The sequence below is a fragment of the Chrysemys picta genome, chromosome 3 (assembly GCF_011386835.1).
Source record: "Chrysemys picta bellii isolate R12L10 chromosome 3, ASM1138683v2, whole genome shotgun sequence".
In the NCBI taxonomy this organism is placed as follows: domain Eukaryota; kingdom Metazoa; phylum Chordata; order Testudines; family Emydidae; genus Chrysemys; species Chrysemys picta.
In genome coordinates, this window is record NC_088793.1 from 49044088 (window position 1) to 49070004 (window position 25917).

The 25917-nt window shown below is 39.2% G+C and overlaps 1 protein-coding gene and 1 long non-coding RNA gene across 3 annotated transcripts in view; one reads left to right on the plus strand and one right to left on the minus strand.

Annotated features, from left to right (window-relative positions):
• The window catches only part of LOC135982227 (uncharacterized), a 37743-nt gene extending 27520 nt beyond the window's left edge, over positions 1-10223 (plus strand). Inside the window, exon 4 of the long non-coding RNA XR_010599476.1 lies at positions 2261-10223. This is a non-coding gene — a long non-coding RNA (uncharacterized LOC135982227). The remainder of the gene's footprint in view (positions 1-2260) is intronic.
• Positions 10224-22107: 11884 nt separating this feature from the next.
• The window catches only part of COL21A1 (collagen type XXI alpha 1 chain), a 197591-nt gene continuing 193781 nt past the window's right edge, over positions 22108-25917 (minus strand). For both annotated transcript variants that reach the window (XM_005300199.5, XM_024101575.3), the window contains one exon: positions 22108-25453. In XM_005300199.5, coding sequence (XP_005300256.2) covers positions 25266-25453 — 188 coding nt within the window. In that variant the 3' untranslated portion in view covers positions 22108-25265. The remainder of the gene's footprint in view (positions 25454-25917) is intronic.

Genomic DNA, 25917 nt, shown 5'->3' on the forward strand with positions numbered 1-25917 from the left:
CCTACCTATTAGGATTCTACCCTACCCATACATTCTAGCTTCCTCTTTCATCATGTCATGAACTCTTTTTCAGTGCCTCAGCCTTCTCCTCTCTCTCCCCAGTTGAATCTGATACAAAGCCCTGCATCATCCATTACCAAGTGTCTTCTATATAGAAGAGTTGTTTGTATATACATAGATAACTAATAGAAAAAGCATAATCTACTGGCACATAGGAATAGGAAGTTAGTATATTCAGTAAAATGTTTTTGTTATGTATTGCAAATAACTTCTGGTGTGCAATTAGCAACATGCCATGACTAACCCCAGAAGATAGATAGTAAATTAGTATAATGAAGCAAACAGCATTTCCAGTTTCACCACCTTGCACGGAAACACTATATCTGCAGCTTCTTTGTGACATAAAGAAAGGAAGCCAGCAGTAGGAAGTGTACCACACAGGAAGCGAAGGGAATAAGTGGGGTCAAGTCAGGACTCATTTCAGAAGCTAGAAACACTCCCTGGGACAGCCTCCCCAGTGCTCCCCCAAATCTAAGGCAAAGCAAGTCCCAGGATATCCAATTTCCTAAAGATCAGAGGTAGGTAGAAGTATCTGAAGTATCACCTACAATATCCAGTATGCATTTTGTGTCATAACTTTAAATACAGTGTTGAGTTGGAGATCTAAATTAATCTTTGTTCTCATCATAGGGTTTTTTTTTAAGTCACTGAACTCTATGGAGACAGACAAGAATTATCCCTAAATGAAAGTTTAAAGAGTGGTACTGCCACTATGATCACTGGGATGGCTTCCCCACCCACTCAAGTAATCAGAACTAAGAAGCAATTGGAAGAGAATTCAACATTATTCCATATTTAATATTAAATTTATAATGTGTTACTGGGGCACAGAATATCCTTATGAACAATGTTTGGAGCTTAGAGATGTTCAGAGACATTGACAATATGTCTATTGCAGTTAGACAAAACTATCACATTTACAGTGTGTGAATATATTCGATACATCTTCAAATCACAGAGTAAACTAGCTGCAGTTAGAGGTAAAACTGGATTATCTTAATACAAGATGCCACTTGAGGTTTTCTATGGAAAAAAAATTGATGCTCCCCACTGAAATGAAGGGAAAATTAAAGATTTATGGGTTTAAGATGTTCTGAGTCCCTTAATTGTCTTAAATTGGATGAGTAGTATTTATACTTGAGGCAGTTTTGTGGGAACACTGGGAAACTTCTGTGTTCATGGAACAAATATCGTTTAATATTTTCACAGTAGGAGTTACAACAATTCCAGCAGGGATAAGTAACATGAAACATCTTTACAGAGAAAAATAAAAATAAATTGAATTACAAGCACAACAAACTTCACAACTTCACCACCGATAGCCATTATTGTTCGTATTGTAGTAGCGCCAGCCTAGACTAGGACTAGAGCTGTGCAGAGAAAGAGAACTCCATTTCATGGAGAACTTCACTTCCACATTTGGTTTCTTTCCAATTCAGAAAGAAAACCAAAACTTTTGAAATTCTTTGTGAAGGGAAAGTCCCAAGGTCCCCAGCTCAGAGACAGTTTGCCAGCTGGGCTGCTCCCCGAGCCACAAACTATGGAAGCCAGGAGTTCACAGCTCTGTTCCTGGAAGTTTGAGCCCTCCAAACAGCCTGCCAGTGGGATGCTGAGTAGGCAGATTGGCAGGAAATCAGACAGGTTTCAAAAAGCTGTCTGGTTTCCAAGGAACTTCATCAAAATCAAACCAACTCCCCAAAGTGTTTTGATTTTAACAAATTAGCAAATTCCAACAAAAAATGTTCACTGGAACTTTTCCAACCAGATCTAACCAAGACCCCATTGTGATGGGCTGTACAAACACGTATCAAACCACAAACATTTTACAATCTAAGTCATCCAAACTCCATCTCCACACCTCCTTAGACATAATTTTTAATTGCTTACTTTTTCAGCCATCAAAACTGTATTCTTCAGTCAACTGAAAGCCTGGATTTGCTTCATGTTTCTTAGACTTTTGTTCAAGTGTTGTTTTTTTGTTGTTGTTTTTTAAGTCTAGTGCTGAGATGCAAATACTGGGGAGTAAAGTGCTAAAGAATAATGAGACTTATCACTTTTGAATTATTTATCCAGAGCTTTGTCTGATTTCTCAGGTGGATTAAACTAATATTTTTGCACTCAAATGTAAATTTGTAGAATGCCTTTTAAATAGGCCTTAATTCCTCTCCTCAGTGATTTTCCTTCATCTCTTGTCTGCTAGATTGCCACATGGAGGAGTCCTTCTACCCTATGCCACCATATTTCTAGCACTATTCATCAGAACGTACAGATTCCTTTGTGATGAAAGAGGAGCTTTGTAGCATATGGAGACCTGGAAACAGATTAGAACTGAAAAGGGAGATCTTTTTTCCAGTACTGGCTCACATAGACTAGTGTTTCTCAATGACCCATCCATGGATTGGCACCGGTCCCTGAGATCTCCCTGACAGTTTAGGAAGGCAGCAAGCCAGTCCCTGGTATCAAAAAGGTTGAGAAACATGCTGTCTGGAGCAAGCTCATACCGCCTAGGGCTTCTAATGGTAAATAGCTATTCTCACATTGGCCACCAAAGCATAACAAAAATACCTACAACATTAGAAGTCTCCTACCACAGACTACTTCAGGTTTGAGCCAGGGTCTGTGTCTGGTTGTTTCTCTGACAATGGATCTGTGAGGGAGGGCTTCACCGGGGCTGTAGAATTAGAGAGAGGCTTATTGCCATAGGTACACAAGATATCCCACTACCTTCCAGAGGGGATTTCCTCCTTATTCCTCTTCCTACACAATGTAAACTTGCCATGGTCTCCCCTTTGACAAGAGGATTGTAGAAATCTCCCATGCACTAAAGTTAGCTCTCAAGTTACTGCTGAATGTCAGATTATTCTTTTGGGATGCTTGCTAGAGGCATGGAAAAGAGATCAACTGGAAGGCAAGACTGAGCCTGTCTCAGGCCTAATGTAATGAAGAGGAAACCTTCTCTTAGAACTTCACTCTTCACTAGATTACCTATTCCATGAGTTCTCCAGCAAATGCAACTCTCAAGCTTATACTGCAGCATTTGATTTAAAAAAAAATAATTAAGCCCAAATGGAGGGAGAGAAACAGTGGGAAGCAGACATGGGAGTTGTCTGTCTGGAGACATGTAGAGAATGAGTAGGACAGTTTAGTAGCAACAAGGGCCCACAGACATCTAGAGAAGGGGAGTAGTAGTTACTAGCCAGGCTCAATAGTACAGAAAGTTTTCATTACAGGCAAGCACTTTTACAAGTTTCATATATTCACCATCTGACAGCTGAGCCAATCAGCAGAAGGGATTTATAAATATGGAGACAGCCCTATGGACTCAACTGCTGAGCAATGCAGAACCAAGAAATGTGTGTGCCATGAAGGCTGCATCCCAGTACCCTTATTTTGAATACAGGCTACAGATTTCCTATCTTGCTGAAAACCAGGGAGACAGTCACCTATTAGCTCAGGGACTGGAGTATGCTGCTGTCTGCAAGATTCTTTGGACTCTTGTTTTGCTGAAGATTGTGAAGTTCTTGGAGTGGGAACTAAAAACGTGGTCATTTCCCTCCAGCTCTGAATAACCTAGGTGACACCCACAAACACTGTACCACCCTATAGAGACCGAGAAATCGTTTCTTCAAGTGAACTAAATTGTATATGCTCTGTTAAAACCTTGCATTGCTCATGTACACTATTTCACAAATGTCTGGTGAGTTTTGATATAGCTCTCAGGTGACATTTTACTTGCTTGCTCTGCTGTTTTCTTGACTATTTCATCCTCTACACCTGGGGAAGTTTCATCTCTTGTCTCCAGTTTGTCTGGCTTGTATTTCTTTCTTAAAATATTTATCCTTAATTGTGTTTTAAGGTGGAAGGGGCGTGTAACCTAACTCATAGCATTGTTAACAGACTCACTCTCTCTGAACCTGTGTTATACCCTATTTTCAAGGGAGACCAACTTTGAGCTGGTCCACACTAACCCCCCATTTCGAACTAAGATACGCAACTTCAGCTACGTGAATAACGTAGCTGAAGTTGCGTATCTTAGTTCGAACTTACCGCGGGTCCACACGCGGCAGGCAGGCTCCCCCATCGACTCGGTGTACTCCTCTCGCCGAGCGGGAGTACCGGCGTCGACAGCGAGCACTTCCGGGAACGATCACAGAAGATAGATTGCTTACCGCCGGACCCGGAGGTAAGTATAGACGTACCCTTAATAGCTTAATCTGAAAAGGCTAGACACAGAATTCTACAGATAGCAAGTTCCATCACCAAGTGCCCACTGCTAAATCCTGGGAACAATCCTTCCAGTATTCATTCAGTCCCAATTTTAAGGGGCATATTAAGCTCTGTTGTTTAAGAGTAGGTTTTAGAGTATGTTTTGCATTTCCATCTCCTGGGTTTGTTTTTTACATGAAAGGGCACATACAACTATAAACATTGTATCCCAGCAGGATTTTACTTAGTGGGAGTGAATCAAAGATCAAGAACCATTGAGTGGGAGGATGTCACATTTCATCCAGTTAACTTTTCAGGCAGATATCTGCAAGCAATTTTGTGTAAGATCAAATTTCGTTTCAAATGAGAATTCAGGCTCTGTTATAAAGGGAAATAGAGCATCAGCATTGACAACTGCTTTACATACACGGAATATAATGTTATTGGAGCGGAGTGAATACTGCGAAATAAATTCTGAGAATGTTTGTTTTAAATGCATGTGCTGTAACTGTGCTCATTGCCCCGTGTGTTCATTTCTTGGTGAAATTCACAATTGTGTGAAAGGCCCATATACCTTGTAAGTTCCAGTCCAGTTCTCAGAAGAAATTCATCTCTCTGTTAAGCCCGTGCTTAGGGATGAATTTCACACTCCTTGAATATTAGAACAAGTGAATTTACTAACAAGGATTTTTGCTAAAATATCACAACATAAATATTAAGACACAGTGAATTTCCAGTTCATGATGTTGATTCTAGGACTCTCACCTTATCCAATCACAGAGCATACAATATGACCTGACTCCAACCTAAACAGCTCATATTTTGACTATTAAGTACTTGCAGATCATGAACAATCTTTAATAAGTACATTCAAGAAAATTCACACGTTTGTGAACACTTCATTAGGAGAAAAAGGCAACAGTCCAATTATTTTGACTAGTCTCAAATCTAGCTGCCATTTACTCAACAGGCTATTCCAGGCATTGCCAACACAGCTGGAAGGGGGTCGAAACATTTGAGTAGACATCAAGGAGCAGTAGCTACTTTGTCCTTTTTGGATTACTGATTTGAGGTGTGCATGGGGTGGGGCGACAAGGATCCTAGCATACGAAATGTTGAGAATCTCTCTACTATTCAAACAAAATGATATAGTAGCCATCTCAGTGCATGAACTCTGCCACAGTTGTGAATAAGCAATGAGTCTGTTGACCCTACAGAGTGTTCCTAGAGTCTGCAATGCCAGGGACTCTTACGAGCCATCAGATTGGTAACTCCATGAAGATTTGAGCACAAGGAGAACTGTTACTGTACCCTTATCACTGTCTGCCCTGCTTGAGGGAGAAGGCAGTCTATATACTGCCCTCCTCCAGAGAGCGCTTCCAATTAGCTAGAAGAAAGGGGAGTCTGCTCCACCCCACACTACAGGATTCCAGATCCTGGGCCCTTAAAGGGTGTTCGCCTCCACCTCCCACTCCACATCCAACTCCTAATTCCCTGGGACTGCTTTCTCTCTTTCGCTACCAGGCCATTACCATTGTTCATTCCAACTCCCTGGAATGGGGTCTTCCATCCCCCTCTACTCTTAAATGGCCAGTATGCCCCATTACACAATCTAAGTCAGGGATGGGCAAACTACGGCCCACAGGCCAGATCCGGCCTGCCAGTCATTTTAAGCCGGCCCTTGAGCTCCCACTGAGGAGCGGGGTCTGGAGCTTGCCCCGCTCCGACGCTCCAGCTGGGGGCCGCTCCACACGGCTCCTGGAAGCAGCCGCATGGCCCCCCTCCGGCACTCCAATGCAAGCTGCAGGGGTGGTGCCTGTGGATGGGGCAGCGTGCAGAGCCACCTGGCCATGCCACCACATAGGAGCTGGAGAAGGGACATGCCGCTACTTCCGGGAGCCGCTTGAGGTAAGCGCCACTTGGACCCTGCAGACCTGAGCCTCTCCCCACGCCCCAACCTCCTGCCCTAGCCCCGATCCCCCTCCTGCCCTCCAAACCCCTCGGTCCCAGCCCAGAGCATCCTTCTACACCCCAAACTCCTCATCTCCAGCCCCATCCCAGAGCCCACAGCCCCAGCCAGAGCCCTCACCCCCGCCATCACATTCCCCCCACCCTAGCGCCCCCTCCCACACCCTGAACTCCTCATTTCTGGCCCCACCCAGAGCACACACACCCCAACCAGAGCCCTCACCCCCTCCCACATCCCAACCCCAATTTTGTGAGCATTCGTGGCCCACCATACAATTTCTATTCCCAGATATGGCCCTCAGGCCAAAAAGTTTGCCCACCCCTGATCTAAATACTTGCATTGACCAATCTCACTGACTTCCCCTGGAGTTGTATATGTTCATAACTATGTTTCTAGACTTGGATTCCCAAAAGTAAAGGCCCCTGTGACCAGGGCCGGCTCCAGGGTTTTGGCCGCCCCAAGCAGCCAAACAAACAAACAAACAAAAAAGCCACAATTGCAATCTGCGGTGGCAATTCGGCGGGAGGTCCTTCACTCCGAGCAGGAGTGAGGATCGTCTGCCGAATTGCCGCCGAACAGCTGGACGTGCCGCCCCTCTCCGAAGTGGCTGCCCCAAGCACCTGCTTGGAAAGCTGGTGCCTGGAGCCAGCCCTGCCTGTGACCATCTGGTAACAAACCACAGAGGCAGATTAACCCTTTCTTGGCAAGATCTGACATTAAAATATGGCCCACTCCAACTGAGGGGAGGAAGTATACTCATTGCCCCTTGTAACTTGGTGCAGACAATCAGGAAACCATCCATAAGCTCTAACAAAACACACAGCCTAGTCAAATAAAGAGGAGAACACAATTATTTGTGAAAATAATATGTCTTTTCTGTATGTTAGTCTAAATTCAGCCACCACAAAATTAACCAGGGCACAGAAGAAGCCAGTGTCAGAAATACATTGCATAATCCATAGCCTATGTCCTCACGTTCCATTCATCTGCTCAAACACAATACAGCTCATTTTCCCTAATAGGAATCTATTGCCTTGAGTTAAACTAACCATAAATATGCTCACCTAGTGGTTTCATTTTTTGGTACTGTGCGCACGGTTACATAAAAATCTCATCCAAACTCCTCTCAGAAAGTGATCAGAGAGGCTTAAAATTGTCTTAATTTCTATTTTCTTCCCCTATCCTCTAACCTTTAACTGTAGATTCCCTCTAGACTTCCACCCACTTATCGCCGTTTAATTTACACTTGCACACCCTCAACACATCAAATCTGAATTTCCACCACTGAAATGTAAGAGAGCTTAACGGAGTCCAAGCTGATGTATGCTTGGAGCTACAAAAAGGAGCAAACAAAGGAAAATCAAGTAAGAGGAAGTTTAGTAATGCGGATGTGAAAATAGGCAACCCCTTATTTCAACTTGGAACTTCAATAAGTTCCAAGTTAGGGGCTCAAGACTGAGTCCTAAGAGCCATTGAATTAAAAACCAGTATAGGAAAATATGGACTTGTTATTTTCTCTTTTGATAAGTGTTTGATGAGAAACAGGTCCTGTACAAGGGAAAAAGCAGATGAGTTTATTATTTGAATCTGGGGTGCAGAAGCAGGTAGCTTTTCTTTGATAATACAACACTACAAAGAAGGTCACTGATCATCACTGGCATGCTGGAACATCAACCATGGCCATAAGATAATTCCCATGATCAAATTTTTATGCAAAATACATTTTAATTTGTGAACACTTTAAATCTGGGCATTTTATCTGTTAAAGTGTTTAAACATTTGTTTTAAACATTTATATGCAGGAACATTTTGTTATGTGTATATATGAAGTTGTACAGAATCCAAATATTTTTTCTGGAAATTGAAATTTAACTTCTTCCAAACTCTGTTTCTTTACTTGACATACTGGCACAACAGCTGGAGTAAAACTGAGACATGGTGATAAAAAAACCTTTTTATAGCATTCTGGGAATAATTAAAACAAGATTTATACTTCTTTTGCCAGTGAGAGGTTGGTGGCACTTGAAGTAACAGCATACACTGTATGACATACTGCATAAACTATATGGGACAAATACACCATCCTAAACCATATATAGGGTATATGAGATATCACTTGGGTCATTGTTTTAGAATGATCATAAAACTTTTCTCCTACAGGCATTTTAGTATTTGATTTAACTAACTGTCCTGTGTTGTTTTACTCATGGTAGTCTACCAATTTCAAAGCCAGGACTTCCACACTTTGTGCCACTTTATAAATTAAGCTTTTAATGTTGAGAATAAGGATGAGGCACCAGCGATAAAGTTAATCAATACAATATTAGAGAGTGTATTATCCAGAGATCAATGCTTCTTAGGACTAGATTCCCAAAAAGACACAAAACAAAGTTCAGTCTGGAAGTAGATTTTACCCTAGTCCAGATTGCACCCCCAAAATATTAGAAGTTCTACACTTAACATTTTTTTTAAAAGTTAAAAGGTCCAGAGAGAATTAATTAGTTAAGAGAATTAGTCTCCTTCCCCCATACCCTAAACCCCTCATTTCTGGCCCCACCCCAGAGCCTGCACCCCCAGCCGGAGCCCTCACCGCCCCCACATCCCAACCTCCTGCCCCAGACTCGAGCCCCCTCCCACAACCCAAACCCCTCAACCCCAGGCTTGCCTAGAGATTGCATCCCCAGCCAGAGCCCTCACCCCAACCCAACCCCCTGTCCCAGGGCAAGGATGTTCGGTTTGCTGCAATCAAAAAGTTGGCAACCCTATCCTCTAGAAAATGTTATCAGGAGAGGCTTTCATCCACAGTAACACCTTTAAGGGCTAAAAGTGTTGTGGGTGATATTTTGGTCCCTTTGAAGTCTATGGCAAAACTCTTATTGATTTAAATGGAGCCAGACTTTCAACTTGTATTTAGAAAATGTAAAGTTTTAAAGATTTTGATGTTAATAAAAGGCATCTCCGTTCTGTGTTCTTTTCTGTGGTTTCTTTAAACTGCTGTGCCCCCTCTTGTAGGAGCTGGATTTTATAATGTACTACGAGAATTAATGTATGATTTGATTTCATCCTGTCAGCCACCCTTTTTGAATAGCAGAAAGGAATGACAGACAAGAACAATCCTTATGAGTGATTATGGTCACCCTTTTGTTTTAGGATAAGTTATAATGTCTACTATGGTTTCCTATATGTATTACAAAGTAGGCACTCTAGTTAAATATACATTTCTTTGTATTAAGGTTTAGTAAGTAAGAGACAGGATTCTCTATTGTGTCTATGTTAAGTAAATTAGAGGAACACTAAAGACCTGGGTCTCAATGTAAATTGTCTTGGTTATTGACTGTAAAACTTAGCAAGGTTTAATTTGCAATGCCTTTTTGATCGATATAAAATACTACTGTTTGTATTCTCAATCTGTTTGTGTGAATGAGGAATGTATGCATCAGGAAAAGGTAAGGTGTGAAGGCCATTGTTATAGCCAGAGTCAAGGAAGAAGGAGTGAAGAGACTTAAAGGACATCAAAAAATCATCAATGCGCATCCATAATGCAGGGCAGATTGACGAACCTGAGGTAAAGGCTGGCACCCCTAAGGACAATTGATTAAATCGGTACAAAGAACAGGATGACCCTCTCGGAGGTGTATTGGAATGTTTACACCAATTAAGAAGTAACTGGTCACAAACTGACACAGCAAAATCCATAAGCTTCAACAGAGAAAAAAACCTATAAGAACAAGGTGTGGGGCCATGAGACTTTGGGTTCATCTTGCCACACTCCAGGAGCATCGGATTGCGACTGATAGAGCCCCGCTCTCCTCTGCGACCAATCTGGCTGGCCACTAGATTGATCCAGACTCTGGACTGGTAACTATAAACATCACGGCAGGAGAGAGAGTGTGTGTGTGTGTGTAAAGCATATGCTAACTGTGGTATTCTCAATAAATGCTGTGCGTATTTACCTTCCTCTATAAAGATCCCGTGTGCTTTGTATAAGCAGAACACTCTCCAGGCCCTGTGATTCCCTGCATCTCTTCCTTTAATGGCCTCCAGTTTCCTGACTAGAGCTTCTACCCTCTCTCACAGAACCTACTTCCCACAGAGCCACACTATTGCTCTGCAGAAAATAAAGCCTCCAAATCATCCCTTCACATGCCCCCAAATCCAGGTCTCTTTTAGTACACTACACATATGGACACACCTCTGTATCTGTGTGACCTGGAACATACCATGTGCGATAGGAGAGGAGCAAAAGGGCACAAAAATCAAAACTACTACATCCTTCCACTTTTAGACACATCCACATTTTTGTTCATTATTTATGCATCCTGGCCAACATGTCAGGGTTTCTGCAACCTTATTTTCCTTTTCCCTCTCCCTACACCCAAAAAAGAGCAAGACAGCAGTCAAAGGCTAGGTTACTGTGGTTGTAGGGCAAAAGTCCCAAGCGGTGTTAATTCAGAAAGTCCCTGTAACCAATTTACAGGGTAACCAATAGAGTCTTACTAATGGTAACCAATAGAGTCCATTTGCCATTTCCTTTGTTCTTCTGGGCGTAGGCACTTCCTGACTAGACAGAAGGAGAAAGAGTACACACTTCCATTTCTAGTGCCTCCTTATTATATCCCGGGTCTGATGAATCCTGAATTAACCCTTCCCTGGCCAGCTTTACTACTGAGAATGTAGCTCCATTCATGATCTCTATCATTCCTCCACTGAACTATCTGGTAAATCAAAGGCACCTCTAGTCAAGGGTAGCAAAACAAATATAGTGTTTTATCCAAGTCATTTTGAATATTTGATACAAAAACATTGCTGAGATTCTCAAAGAGGCAGAGACACTTAAAAACTCCTAGTTGCTGCAAGTCAGTGTCATGCCACTGAAGCAAATGGAGCCTCCTATCACCTCTAGTGGCTGTCTACTCCCCCTCCCATTACCCATCCACTCCCAGCTCTCCTTTATGGTATGCTGAATGGTGACATATGTAGAGACCAGGAGTCAGGAAGTGAAGAAGAGAGAGCACATGATGTTGAGAGCAAGGATGGTCCAGTGGTTATAATACTAGCCTGGGACTCAGAAAATCCAGGTTGAACTTCCTGTGTGATTTAGGATTAGTCACTCTGTACTTCCATTCCCCCTCTGTAATATGGGGACAGTGGCAATAATGCTTCCCTTCCTGTCAGCTCTGAGGAGACGTTCTCAGATAGTATGCTAATGGGCATTACATAAATACATCAAATATTGAATTGGAAGGAGGAATACAGAAAGGAAAAGAGTGAGGGAGAAATGCAGCACACAGAATGCAGAAGCTTAAAAAAAGGAAAAGAAGAAAATTAGGATGTAAAAAATAAGTAATGGGGAAAGATCTCAAAGAGGCAGAATTAAAACAAAAAGTAGTATCTTTGTGATATGAAGAGAGAAAAATAAAAGTAGTGTTTGTTTTAGTAAAAAACAAACAAAAAAATGGACAGTTTCTGACAAGATGCAAACAAGCCTTGAGGGGAAAAGATGTTCACTGAATAAACTTCTATGGCCTGTTTTATACAAAAGACTAGATGTTACATCAGGCCTTGAAGTCTATTGCAAAAAACCAAGATGTAAGCTTTGTTTACATTTGCTTGAAAGATGGTTTTTAAACCTTTATCATGTCATACTAACATCCCCAATGCTGCCTGGAAACTGAAAGAAACAGACAGTCCACCCAGCAGAGATATGGAAAACACCCCCGCCACACAGAAATACCACCACTACTTCCCTCCCAAGCAAGAACTTTCCTTCACTCTTCTATGTTACATACCCAAATCCATCTCATGCTGCTACAGGAGGTTTAGTGGTAACATAACAATGCCAGAGAATGAAGGTCATTTACCTTATTGATAACAGACCAAAGCTGGATTTGGATGGAAGAGAAATACAATTGTGTTTTATGTCTATGGGTGAAGAATTTATTTTACTTTGGGAGGGAAGGCAGGAGACAGAATTGAAGGACAGAGCAGGAAAGACAAAAAAAATGTCGGCATACATTAGCCCCTGAGATAGAGCACACGGTTTCCCTACCAGGATTGCTGCTGGCAACACTGGGTTGAGAATAGAGATGGTTAGGATTTTTTTTGATGACTCTTTTTAATTGAAAAATGCCATTTTGTTGAAACTGATGTTTGTTTGAGGAAAGGGTCAGTTTTGACTAAACTTCTATTGGGAAATGTTCAGGTCCAGAATGGAATTTTTGGTCAAAAGAGAGACCAGGGATTTGAATCTAAGTTGCTCATGTCTTGGGTGAGTGCCTTAACCTTATGGCTATTGGCTAGTCTGGCAGGCTCTTTCTCTCAAGATCTTTGAAAGGTCTCTTTCAAAGGATAGTTTTTTTTAAATCACTATTAATTTTGCGGGACAGGACAACCATTTCCGGCCCAGCCCTAGTTGAGAATGGGGTGGAATCCTTTTTGGCATTTAATGCATTGATTGGGGCTAGCTTATTGTCATCAACCAAACATTTAATACTAGCCAGCAGAGATAGGTGAGAACAGACAAAGTAACAGGATACAATGCAAGTCAAAAGAATTTATGCATCTATTCATTTTCAAAGAGTTGAAGCCAAGTGAAGGAGAGGATTGGTGCACTGTTACAAAGCAAACGGCAACCTAAGTCTTGTAGCATGTCTAAAATAAAATAAATTTCACAATTAGTCCCCAGTGAAACAATCAGACTGAAGTCAAGTCTAAGCCCTGGGTTGTTCTTGGCTAAGTTTTAGACAAATTTCTATTTAAACTAAAATGGCTGTTATGTCCATCTGTTTGGACTGAATCCATCTGTTTGGACTATCTTGATTTATCTTTGAGAGACAAGGTGCGTGAGGTAATATGTTTTACTGGACCAACTTCTGCTGGTGAGAGAGACAAGCTTTCGAGTTAGGCTAAGCCCTTCAAGGCTGGGTTGATTTATCTTTGACAGATTAGTTTATTCTTGAAACATCAGTCTACCTAGTTCCAGTTTTAAATATTGATATGGCAAAGTGGTTGCTGTATCAGAACTGCTAACGTAAAAATGGAAAGTTCATGGATACAAAGCTGGTAAGAAAATTATAAGCTTATGAGCAGTCTAATAGAAAATACTGAATTACTTTAAATAGTGAATAACATGGGTCTTACTTCTTAATTTTTCTCATTATTTCCTGGTCCCATAAGAGCTCAGATACCTCTGTAGGATAACTGTTGGCAATGCTGCTTGTTTAATGGCAACCACTCTTCTAGTAAAGGATCTGCATGAGTTACCTGACGGCTGAACATAAATACCCCTTGTAACGTTAAGTATTCTAGATACCAAAATATTCTGCTTCTTTCAATTACATTAATAAACACTTTTGTTGAAGTCTCTTTACTGACTAGCATCAAGATATATAGGACTGCTCCCAGGAACACTTGTCTATAAAGGGACATACCTATGTTACAGTTTAACTCTGAAAGTGTCATACCTGCTTAGCTTTCTCATCTAAAAACTGAGCTGACCAAAGAATTCATAGCAAAAATAAATTGTTCTATGAACCTAGATTCTTTCTATTCATGAATTCCACTTAAGCAGCTTACTTTATTTGTTGACTAACAAATGATTTCTTACAGTATATCATGTAATATACCACATGGAAGAGCCCATAGAGCTATGACTTTTGGCTAATCTCATATTACAAGGGGCTATAGTTACCTGGCAGTTTCAATACTTACTTGATTCTTCCATGGGAAGTTTGAATAGTATTTTAGGAGTCTTTTTAAGTCCTTTGCAGAAGCCTTAAATTTATAATTATAAAAACATTTCATGCATGTTTCCCCCAATGCATTCCAAGTACTACAGAGTCAAAGCAAGGGGCAGATCTTAATGGTAATGATTTGAAATATGCTTAATAAAAGCCCTAAATAACAAAATCAAACATTTTTTATATATGGTAACTAAAGGTTTCTTTTATGCACTAGCATCAACTCCACTGACATTATTATAACCCACTGTAGTCTCATATGCTGGTATGTTTGCTCCTGATAGCATATAGAAAAAACACTACAACCAGATATTCATTTTTCCACATGTTGAGATGATATAAGGGTCTGCCAAGAGGCTTGGGGTAGAACAACAAAGAGGAAAGTTCACCACAGGCTCATGATTGAACATAAAATTACTGTCTCCACATTCTGTAGTGTTTTATTGGAGAGGTTCTGCTACTAAATCAGAATACTAAATACAAATTTGGCAAAAGTCTGCAGGTTTATTCTTCCCATGTAGTTGCCTTAATGGAAAAAAAGCCAAACTCACCTGTTACTACAGAGGTCCTTACTCTAGTATGTAGTCAGCACAAGCACTAGCCTCCACCTCTCTTCTCTGACTGTATAATACCCTTCTAAATTGGCTTAAGTGTGCTGAATCAGATCCCAGCTGGCAGTGCATTCTTGATCTGCCACAGAACCCTGGCTGGAAATTAACCCCTCAGGCTTCATGGCATTTGCAGGGATGGCAGGAGGTCCTTTAGGGACCAGGAGCCACCAAAAGCCCCTATCATCATCATTAAATTTGTCCCCAAACGTGCTGCCTGATCATCAAATGTCTGTTTTGCATTTGTCCACCCACCCTAAAATCAGGCCATTATAAAAGTGAGTTGTGATTCGACATGGGATAATGTAGTTCTATCAATGTCCTAACCTATGTTAAAGTCACCCAGTATGTCATTAGCGAGTTATTCTGAGGATTGTTTTTTTAAGGCTTAGTGTTTTGTCAGGGTATGTAAAATCGCCAAAAATCCTTAAAGGCAAATTGATAATAGAGTTTGTAACTGGGTTTTGACTTTATAACTCAGTACTTTGAGCAACCACCAATAGGGGCTAATACATAGTAGCTTGTGCACTGGGATTTTATTAGTTGAAGTATTGTGTTTTGGTGATGATCTGGAGTATAAATGCAATATCCAATGTTGTGGACCTATGTGTTTGGGGAAGGAATTCCCAGCTGCCATTGGATAAACTGCTATCTACTGGATTTCTTAAGCACAATTTCAATTTTGCCCAGAGAGGGTAAAGGAAAGTTTCTTGTAAATGTCAGTTCAGCCCCTTCCTCTTAAAATACTGAAAAGCAAATTAAAAGAGTTCCCCAGTTAGGTAGATTTTATATGTATTTAAAGCAAGTTTAGGGGATCATAATCACAGAACCAGGACTATTTTTTTGGTCTTAGGTTTTTGTTGTTGTTTTTTTCTGAGAAATATTATGAAAGGACTTACTGAATATATAAAATTTCATTTTCAACTTGTATAAAACAAACCCCATTTGGGAGCTAGTGTTTTCTTGCCAGTTTCCAATGTAGAAATTAGATAATACTAGGCTGGGACAGTTATGATTTCTTGCACTGTAGTCCAGACCTCACTCCTAGATGCCAGGATTTCCCAACACTCAGCTCTGAGACAGTTTTCATTTGCAGTTGCCATTTGGGAGGCCCAACTCCTGGTGCCAAGGGGTTAATTATTCCCTTCACAAATGTATGGCTCTGCATTTATGGACAAAAATAAAAAGATACAAAATGTGTTCCACATTACAGTTGATATACAAAGTGAAGAGCTATAACCATCTTTTCTTCCTTTGCAATATATATAGGTCACCTTATATCTTATATTTTTTTCTTCAGTATCTTTCTCTTTCATCTTTGAAGCTTCATGAAGAATTCCCACGGAGGTCAATTCCACCACTTGTGGTGGCTAGAAGGCCCTAACTGTATCAGGGCCTTCTAGTTGCTTAATCTTCTCAGCTAGCATTGTATTTTTCCCCAACACTTAATAAAAAAGTATTTTGGCCAAAACATGATTTCTAATCATTTTCCATTTTTGTATGATATACAATATGCAATTTTGACGTGTCACTGAGATGCCACAGATTCTCTTCATGCTTCACAAAGGGAAAACTGAAAAAAAACAAATGGAACACAGAATGGAATTTATGAGGTTCTAAAGTTAAGGCAAATATTTTTGACAAACAATATGAATAGATTATGCCATGAACGTCTTAAATCTTACGAAAGAGACTCAACTATCATTCTTCAGCTGGAAGCATAGTATGTACGTTCAGTGGTTGCAAAAGGAGATGATGTCAAAAACTGTGAGACAGCCAACTCTGAGTACGCAGAGAGTACGATAATCACATGGCACACAACAAAGCTGCCCACATAACTGTCTGAGAGTTTGCCAAGCAACCAATTTCTGTGAAAATATCTTCTGGCATTTAGCATTTTTTGCCATCCAAAAAGAAAGAAAGGAAGAAAGTAAAAAAGAAAAAAAAGTTGGAGTGATACAATATACTGGCACATCACCAAAAATGTGTTGTTTTTTTGTGTTTTTGTTTTTAATAAAAAGCACTAAATACAAATACAGTAAATATCCGGAAAAAAAAAAAACCTTGAAAGAAAAGAGAAGATGAAGAATTGCATAACAGCAGTTCAGCAACTGGTAAATGGGTTTAAGTCCTCCAATTTGCAGGGAACAACTGGTTAACTTTTACCCTGTGTCTGTTGACAGAGGAAAATCCCATTTCTAATGGGTTTTTCCTGTTAATTCATGTTGTTATTAATTCATCAACACACCCTTATGTATTGTAATAGTATTTGTGAAACTATTTCGGTTACATCTTATAACATGTCAAATGATTGAAAGAATGCCATAGAAGCAGGATTCCAGTACATGGTAAAATGGGCAGTAAATATTTTTTAAAGTGAATCTTTTCTAGAGTATATTTCACTTTTTCTATCCGGGGAACATCTAGATAAATTGAAAATGCAGAACAAGGTGTTACTGAAAGAGCATTATGAAATTAAAGAAGTCCTTTTCGTGTCTGATGCTAGGTTCTGATCCAGCAAAGCACTGAAGCTCATGTTTAACTTTAAGCACAAGCAGTCCATTTGAAGTCATCATGTGCGTAAGTGTTTTGCTGGATCAGGGCCCTCATGTGGACTTTGTTAAATAAAGGCCTGATGATTCAAAGCCCATTTAAGTCAGTGGGAGTCTTTCCACTGATTTCAGTGGATTTTGATCAGGCCTAACTCCCCAGCAACAGCTTCTTATCTGGATTATTGTGCTCACCTAATAGAAATTCTTGACATGCCTTCAGGTTCATCCTTCATGTTTTCTATACTGGATATAAAGTTCCCCTCTGTTTCTTGGGCTTTACTTAAAAGTTGTGTCTGAGTACACGGTATAAAAATGAAACTAGCAAAGGATACAGCCAAACCTCTGTCAGACAGGTGGTCACACTGGTTGAAAGTTTTATCCTATTGCATCCGGGAGGTAGGTAGTGAAATCTCTCATCATATGCCACTCACTAGGAGTCCAATTAGTGCTGAGCTGAGGGAGTTCAGTCCCTTCTGTGAGTGACTGCTCACCCTCCGCTCATTATCTGAAGCGGAGAATGATAATCAACCTCTCACAAGATGAAGTCCAATGGTAGCAGGGCTATGCTATCTTGACAGTTAGTGCAAGATCCATACTCTGACTTTTTTTTTTTTTTAACTGGGAGACTGGTGTCTGCCAGTTAAGCAATTTGAGAGTTGTGAACTACATATATGCCAAGTAAATACTTCACATGTGGAAGCCAACTGTGATATCTGGCCTTTAACTTATGACACCAGCCCATATGAATCTACTCCAAACTTTCCTAGAATGACTTCTCAGAGGCACAGAGGAAATAGAGAGGGCTAAGCTTAGCACAGCATTATGCTTTCAATAATAAATAACATAGCTATAATACTTTGCACTTCTCCATCCTTATATTTGAATAGTTCAAACTATTAATGAATTAGTCCTCCCAACACCCTAGTCAGCTGAGTATGTTTTATCATCCCCATTTTACAGGCAGAGAAACTGAGTCAGAAAGAGTTGAAAGGCCTGATCCAAAATCTATTGAAATCAACTGTAGTCTTTCTACTCATCTCAATGGACACTGGATCAAACCCTAAATTTTTGGCCATGATCACACAGCCAGTTAGTGGCAGGGCTAAGAATAGAAGTGAGATGTTCTTAACTTCCAGTCCTGTGCTTAAATACTAGGTCATGCTCCATGTTTAAAGATGATCAGGATAAGAAGGAAATGCCAGTTGCACTGGGAAAATCAAAATGTTATATTTTGTTTCAGATCTGGTCGAACTAAATTGAAAGATTTTGTTTTAGGTCAGTTCAACATTAATCTATGTTCACTTGAGCTACCATGGTGCCTCATTTTCCTGTATGGACTGGACTTCTTGGCTAAACAGCTTCTATGATGCACTATAATCTCCTCTCTGATATTATTTGGCTAGAGAGCCCGGTCCTTAGAGGGGAATGGGGGCATGAGGCATCTGAACTATAAGTCCCATGAAGTATCATAGCGGCTCCGGGAGATACAGATTAATACTTAATCAAATTGAAATGAAGCATATTGATTGACAAAACAAAATGAAACAATATGATTCAGAAATTGTCATTTCATGTAAATAAAAAATGAAACATTTCAGTATTTCAGCATTTAACTTCCTTGAGCTTTCCAGTGTGCCAAAAATTTTAATATTTTAATTTTGGTCAAGACAAGAGAAAATTTCAAAAGATCAGAATTTTCTGATAGAGGGATAGAGACTATGACTTTTGACCAGTTCCAGTCATAACTACTGGACTCGGATAGAATTCTACCTAACATCCTTTTGTTTCCTCTTAGTGTCTTCTGGCCCTTTCAGGCCCCACCCTACAGGTGTGGATCACCAGGCGCAGTATCATATGAGACAGGTGACATCCAAGAGGTCAGATTAGTTTTGGACACAATGTAGATGACTTGGGAAGGTTCTAAGCATGCAATGGAATTCTGATTCTTGATAGATCTGAGAAATAATGATTTAATTGTGCCAGGTGAATAATAGATTTTCCAGTTTACTGGCAATTCCCTTCTGAAAAAAATCACTTTGGGTCAAACAAAACATTTAGTTTAGCCATTTGGAAAAATCAAAACAAATTCAGGAAATGGTTCAGAGTTGCCAAATCTGGCTCTTTTTATTATTATTATTTGCCAAAAAAAGTTCTGTTTGAAAAATTTCACCCATCTCTATTATTTAGCAATAAGGATCATCTTCCCACTCTGTTAAAATCAATGGGATTGGATAGACCTGTGAGATGTGCATGTAACCCTCTCCTTCAACTGATCTGACCAGGTCTTGTGCCTACAATCAGGTGCCAAAAATACAGTGATGGGCTGCTGAGTGTTGGGGTGTGTGCACAATAAATTAAGTCATTAATAAGCAACAGAGGGGCCTGTGGCACCTTTAAGACTAACGGAAGTATTGGGAGCATAAGCTTTCGTGGATAAGAACCTCACTTCTTCAGATGCAAGTGACTTGCATCTGAAGAAGTGAGGTTCTTACCCACGAAAGCTTATGCTCCCAATACTTCCGTTAGTCTTAAAGGTGCCACAGGACCCTCTGTTGCTTTTTACAGATTCAGACTAACACGGCTACCCCTCTGATACTAAGTCATTAATGTGGCTCTTCTGGGAAGAGATGCTCATACATGAAGGACGGCCCAGGTCTATTTCAGACAGTATATGTGCATCTTTCTGGGATCAGTTTGGAGATTTTCCTATTGCTCTTAAATTCATATTTGCAATCCAGTTTACTTCCCATTACAAAGGGGGATGTCATTTAAGCAAGTTATTAGCGGCAGCTGTAGCAGGAAGTCCTTTCATGGGGATTATAGTTACAGTAATCCTGTTTATGGTTGAATCTAGCAATGCTCACTCTACCCTGCAGCTGATTAGGATGAATGTGTGCAGTTTGAGTAGAATTAGTGCAGTACGATTTTGCTTTAGTGCCATCTGCTGGATATAAAATAGAGATTAATAGGTACAATAGCGGAGATGTCTTCCACAGTATATATCTATTATTATGTGGGGTTAGGAAATCATAGTTTTATTTTTGCTTGTTCATATGAGTTTTAATTCAGTTAAAGAAAATTTGTGTGTGTGTTTGTTTTAAAAATGGTCCTCTTGATGCAACAGATTGGGTGACAAAGGGAAATAGTAAAATAAAATGGGTGGAAGAGAAAATCTTAAAACTATTTCTACTAGATATTATCTATCCAGAAATCCTATGTTCTGCAGCTGCTGCCATTAATACTGGATAACTTGTTTTGGGGTTTTCTAAACGTCCTGCTGGTACAAAATAGAGAATCAGTGTTAAGGTTGTAATTCTGGACTGATAGTCCATAACTTACTGTTACACTGTACAATACAGAGTAATATTAGAAACTGTCCTGAGAACCTACAAAAATGGGTGAGTGTGGGCAACCTGCAGTTCCAGCTTTGACTTCAAACGTATTTACTTTCATGGTCGTAAACCAAATTTACATTGCTCTGGTTCCTATATGTTTGCTTTTTTGACTGCCGCTGCACATTGAGTGGATGTTTTTAGAGAACTATCCACAATGATTCCAAGATCTCTTTCTTGAGTGGTAACAGCTAATTTAGACCCCCATCATTTTATTATGTATTGTTGGGATTATGTTTTCCAATGTGCATTACTTTGCATTTATTAATATTGAATTTCAATATTAATATTGACTGCCCTTTTGTTGCCCAGTCACCTAGTTCTGAGAGATCCTTTTGTAGCTCTTCGCAGTCTGCCTGGGACTTAACTATCTTGAATAGTTTTGTATCATCTGAAAATTTTGCCATCTCAATGCTTTTTCCTTTTTCCAGATCATTTATGAATATGTTAAATAGGATTGGGCCCAGTACAGACCCCTCTCTCTCCATTCTGAAAACTGACCATTTATTCCTACCCTTTGTTTCCTATCTTTTAACCAGTTACCAGTCCATGAGAGAACCTTCCATCTTATCCCATGACTACTTACTTTGCTTAAGAGCCTTTGGTGAGGGATCTTGTCAAAGGCTTTCTGAAAATCTAAATACACTGGATCCCCCTTGTCCACATGCTTGTTGACCCCCTCAAAGAATTCTAGTAGATTGGTGAGGCATGATTTCCCTTTACAAAAACCATGTTGACTATTCCCCAACAAATTATGTTCATCTATGTGTCTGACAATTTTGTTCTTTACTATAGTTTCAACAAGTTTGCACAGTAATGAAGTCAGGCTTAATTGCCGGGGTCATCTTTGGAGCCCTTTTTAAAAATTGGTGTCACATTAGCTATCCTCCAGTCATTTGGTACAGAAGCTGATTTAAATGATAGATTACAGAGTTAGTAGTTCTGCAATTTCACATTTGAGTTCCTTCAGAACTCTTGGGTGAATACCATCTGGTCCTGGTGACTTATTACTGTTTAGTTTATCAATTTGTTCCAAAACCTCCTGTAATGACACCTCAATCTGGGACAGTTCCTCACCTAAAAAGAATGGCTCAGGTTTGGGAAACTCCCTCACATCCTCAACCTAATCTTTTCAATCTCTCATCATAAGAATGTCTTGCTATGCCTCTAATCATTTTCATCATCCACCTCTGAATTCTCTGAGTTTCTACTATGATCTTTTTGACATACACAATATTTAAACTGAGTGTGTTCCATTAATTTATATGATGTAATATTTTAAATATGATTCTGTCTCATTCTTTTAAAATCCTAACATTTTGTGTGCTTTATTGAATGTCCTTTAATATTGAGTTGAAGTTTTCATCGAGCTCTCTACAATGGTATCAAGGTCTTTGTCCTCAGTGGTTATAGTTTGTTTAGGTCCAGCAATATATATGAGTAGGCTTAGCAGAAGGAGATCTTAATTTTTGATAATTTTGATGGATATTTATGTATATTTAAGCATTTTTATTATTTAAATTTTCATAGTTGTGCATAATTATAGGTCAGACAATTATATAAATACAAAAGACACTGAGATTCAAAAAGTTAGTTTTATAATCATTAAAACACAAATTGTCAACATCACATGTCAAAAAATACGAAGTAAATATCCTTAAATTAAACTCTAATAAGCAGCGTTTTTCTTACTTTGCCTATCTGTAAAATTTGATTATTGACAGAAATATTTTTGTTGGTTTGAGTGTAGAGTGAAATTGACATTGTATATATACGTATACAAATTAATCCTTCCAAGGATATGTATAAGTAGTCCAAATATTCCTTCCAATGTGCATTACTTTATATTTGTCAACAATGATTTCGCCTGCCATCTTGCTGTCTATTCATCTAATTTTGTTGTGTCCCACTGTAATTCCTCACAGCTTTCTCTATTCTTGACTAATCTAAATAAACTTTGTCACCTGCAAATTTGACCATCTTACTGTTCACTCCACTTTCTGAATCATTAATAAATGTACTACAAACTGTTCATAGTATGGAACCTAGGGGCACCGCGCATTTACTCTTTTCCCATCTTGAATACAGATAATTTCTTCATGGTTTATCTTCTCTATTTCTTAGCCAGTTTCTAAATATTACATACTTTCTCTCTCACCCCACATCTATTAAGTTTGCTTGATATACTGTTGTGAGAGACGTGAAGGCTTTTTGGAAGTCCATATAAATTATATTAACTAGTTCTCCTTTTCCCCTATTTTGTTGGAACACTCAAAGTATTCTAATATAATTCAAGAAGATTACTAGAATGGCCTTTGTTTATTCTGCTGCAAGAGATGGATCCTGTTATGTGGGGAGTACTTAATATACAATAGGAACATTTAATTATTGGCAGGGAGATAGAGAAGATATAATCTACTAAGACTTTTCCATTTCTGGCTTCAGTGGTTCTATTTCCTTTTTAATCAGGTGACTGAAAATCTCAAATTGAAGTGAGCGCAACTGAAAAAGCAGTGACCGGTTTCAGACGGGTAGCCATGTTAGTCTGTATCAGTAAAAACAATGAGGAGTCCTTGTAGCACCTTAGAGACTAACAAATTTATTTGGGCATAAGCTTTCCTGGGATATAACCCACTTCATCAGATGCATGGAGTGGAAAATACAGTAAGCAGGTATAAATATACATACAGCACATGGAAAGATAGGAGTTGTCTTACCACGTGAGGGGTCAGTGCTAATGAGGCTACTTCAATCAGCGTGGAAGTGGCCCATTCCCAACAGTTGACAAGAAGGGGTGAATATCAACAGAGGGAAAATTACTTTAGCACTGACCCCCCACTTGGTAAGGCAACTCCCATCTTTTCATATGCTAAATATTTATACCTGCTTACTGTATTTTCCATTCCATGCATCTGATGAAGTGGGTTATATTCCATGAAAGCTTATGCCCAAATACATTTGTTAGTCTCTAAGGTGCCACAAGGACTCCTCATTGTTTTTATTGAAAAAACACAGCGTTTGAGGATATTAATATAAAAAACCTGAAAGCTGACAAATTAAGTGGGCACTTAAATACTAAAATTAGGGTTTTAATAACGTATGGAATTATGCCATTTCTATGGGACAGATTCTGGTACCCTTACTGACAAAGAATAGTACCTAATTCCCCAGATGGTCTTACTGAAGTCAGTGTGAATGCTCATGGAGTAATCAGTGTATGACATTCAGGTTCTACATGGTTAGATGGATTTGGGGATTACAAGGGTGGGAGAGAGGGAGTGAGAGATTTGTTCTTGTTTTTAGAGGGTTTTCTGTTTTGGGTTTTGTTTAGAAAAGATGGAAGGATACCAAATAGAAGAGCAGCTCCCAGGTATAAATACCTACCCTAGGAGAATAATATATATTCTGTTGTGCTATCACAGAGCACAGCCAATTAAAAAATCCTTGCATTTATTCATCACATCACCACCAAGTCTCTACAAAATTTTATTTTACCTTGAATGTCAAGCTTTCTACCAAATTTTTGTAGCACGACAACTGAAAAACAACACATCAAAAAAGTCATATAAAGCTTTGGTTAAGTGCAATACAACGATTCTCTGCATTAATTTAAAAATGTACTCAAATTCTAATGGGAACCGTGCAATTGTTTTTTTACTTAGAATGCAAGAAATACCTTCTTGCTAGTGTTGCATACAATGAAAATTAGCATACAAATGTCTTGCTTAAAATGGAAAACAAAGCAACATAACAAACATTGCAGTTATTTAGCAAACACAAAGACCTTTCTTGTAATCCTGTTTTTTATGTTTGACACCTACAGTCCTTGTGGAGCACAGCGAAGGGGATGGAGCTAGATCTGTAATTTTACTGAATGTATTAAGATTGTTAAACTTCGTTGTGAAAAACTGATTTTCAACCTTGGTAGACTGTAGTTGCAAACAAATTAAAGTTTATTTTTAAAATAATGCAATTTTTAATATCAGTTAATTTATAACTCATTTTGTTTCTTTAGTTAGAATGTGTCATTCTGGGGTGAAATCTCAGCCGCATTCCATTTCACCCTGGTCCTTAGATAAATTACGATTCCATTTCACGCTGACCTTTAGATAAATTAATTGAAGATAGATTGGGTGAAATTACTGGCATAAAAAAGCCAAACATTTCTCTCAATGTTGTAAAAATCAGACACATGCTTTTGCTAATGGAAAGCCTTGAGCTATAAAATATTAAATGTACATAAACCAATGAAATTCACACACATATGAAGTAACAGCTAGACACTTTCTTTTAAAATCAATTATTGTATATGTAGGCTAAATGTGAAACATTTCACAGTGATTTACACCTGATCAAGAAACATTTAGCGCCCGATCCTGCTCCCATTACAGTCAACAGAAGTTGTCTAGCAATGTTAATGGACTTCAATGGAAGCAGGAGTATGAGTAGGCACTCAAATACTAAAAATCAAATGTCATGGTTAATTTTATTCATGATAAAATTGACTGTCTCTCTGAAAACCCTTGATATTTAATCAATGGTAGTTATGCACCTAAAGGCCCAATATGAATCAAGATTCTTTTAAAATGGAATGTATAACCTTTGCGATCTTTATTGCTTTACCAAACCAGAGGTACTTTTGTTCCTGTTTAAGGGATTATTTCTGGTCATCTTCCTGAGACTTGAAAGACCATAAAAGACAAGCACCATACCTATTTCATGGACTAACTCATTTAAAATTAATAGTTCGGGCCCTTTCTAAATGGATCTCTTCCTACAATTACACTAAAACATAACGATGGATCACAAATTCCTGGGGGTCCAGGTTGTCCTTGAATTCCAGGATTTCCACGATCTCCATCTTTACCAGGCTGCCCAGATTCTCCAGGACGTCCCTCTTTACTCATTCCAGGTGGACCTTCACGACCTTGATGACATATATACAATAAGCAGTTAGGCTATGCTGTATATATATTGTTAGAGATGGGTCCAAGATGAACACTGGATTCAAACACCCCAGAACTTTGGGGAAGTTCAGAATTTTACATCTGGCTCCTGTTTCTGTATTAAGCTGAACAAAACTTCACTTTCAGAAGAAGGGACTTCTTTGGCATTAGAGTTTATATACCGCGAATTAAATGTTGGTTACAAATAATCATATTACCTATGTCATCTACTGAACTTGAATCAAGATTTACAAATAAACATCAAGATGAATAGCAGAAGACATTGAAAATCAAATCAAAATTAAAAGCTATTTAAAAAGAAACTTTTAAAAATTGACTTTGATGTATTGTTACTTTATCATATAGTCCAGCTCACTGTGGGCCAGAACCAAAAAGTCCATAGGCACCTTTCCATTGATTTAATTGGCTTTGGATCAGGCCCTAT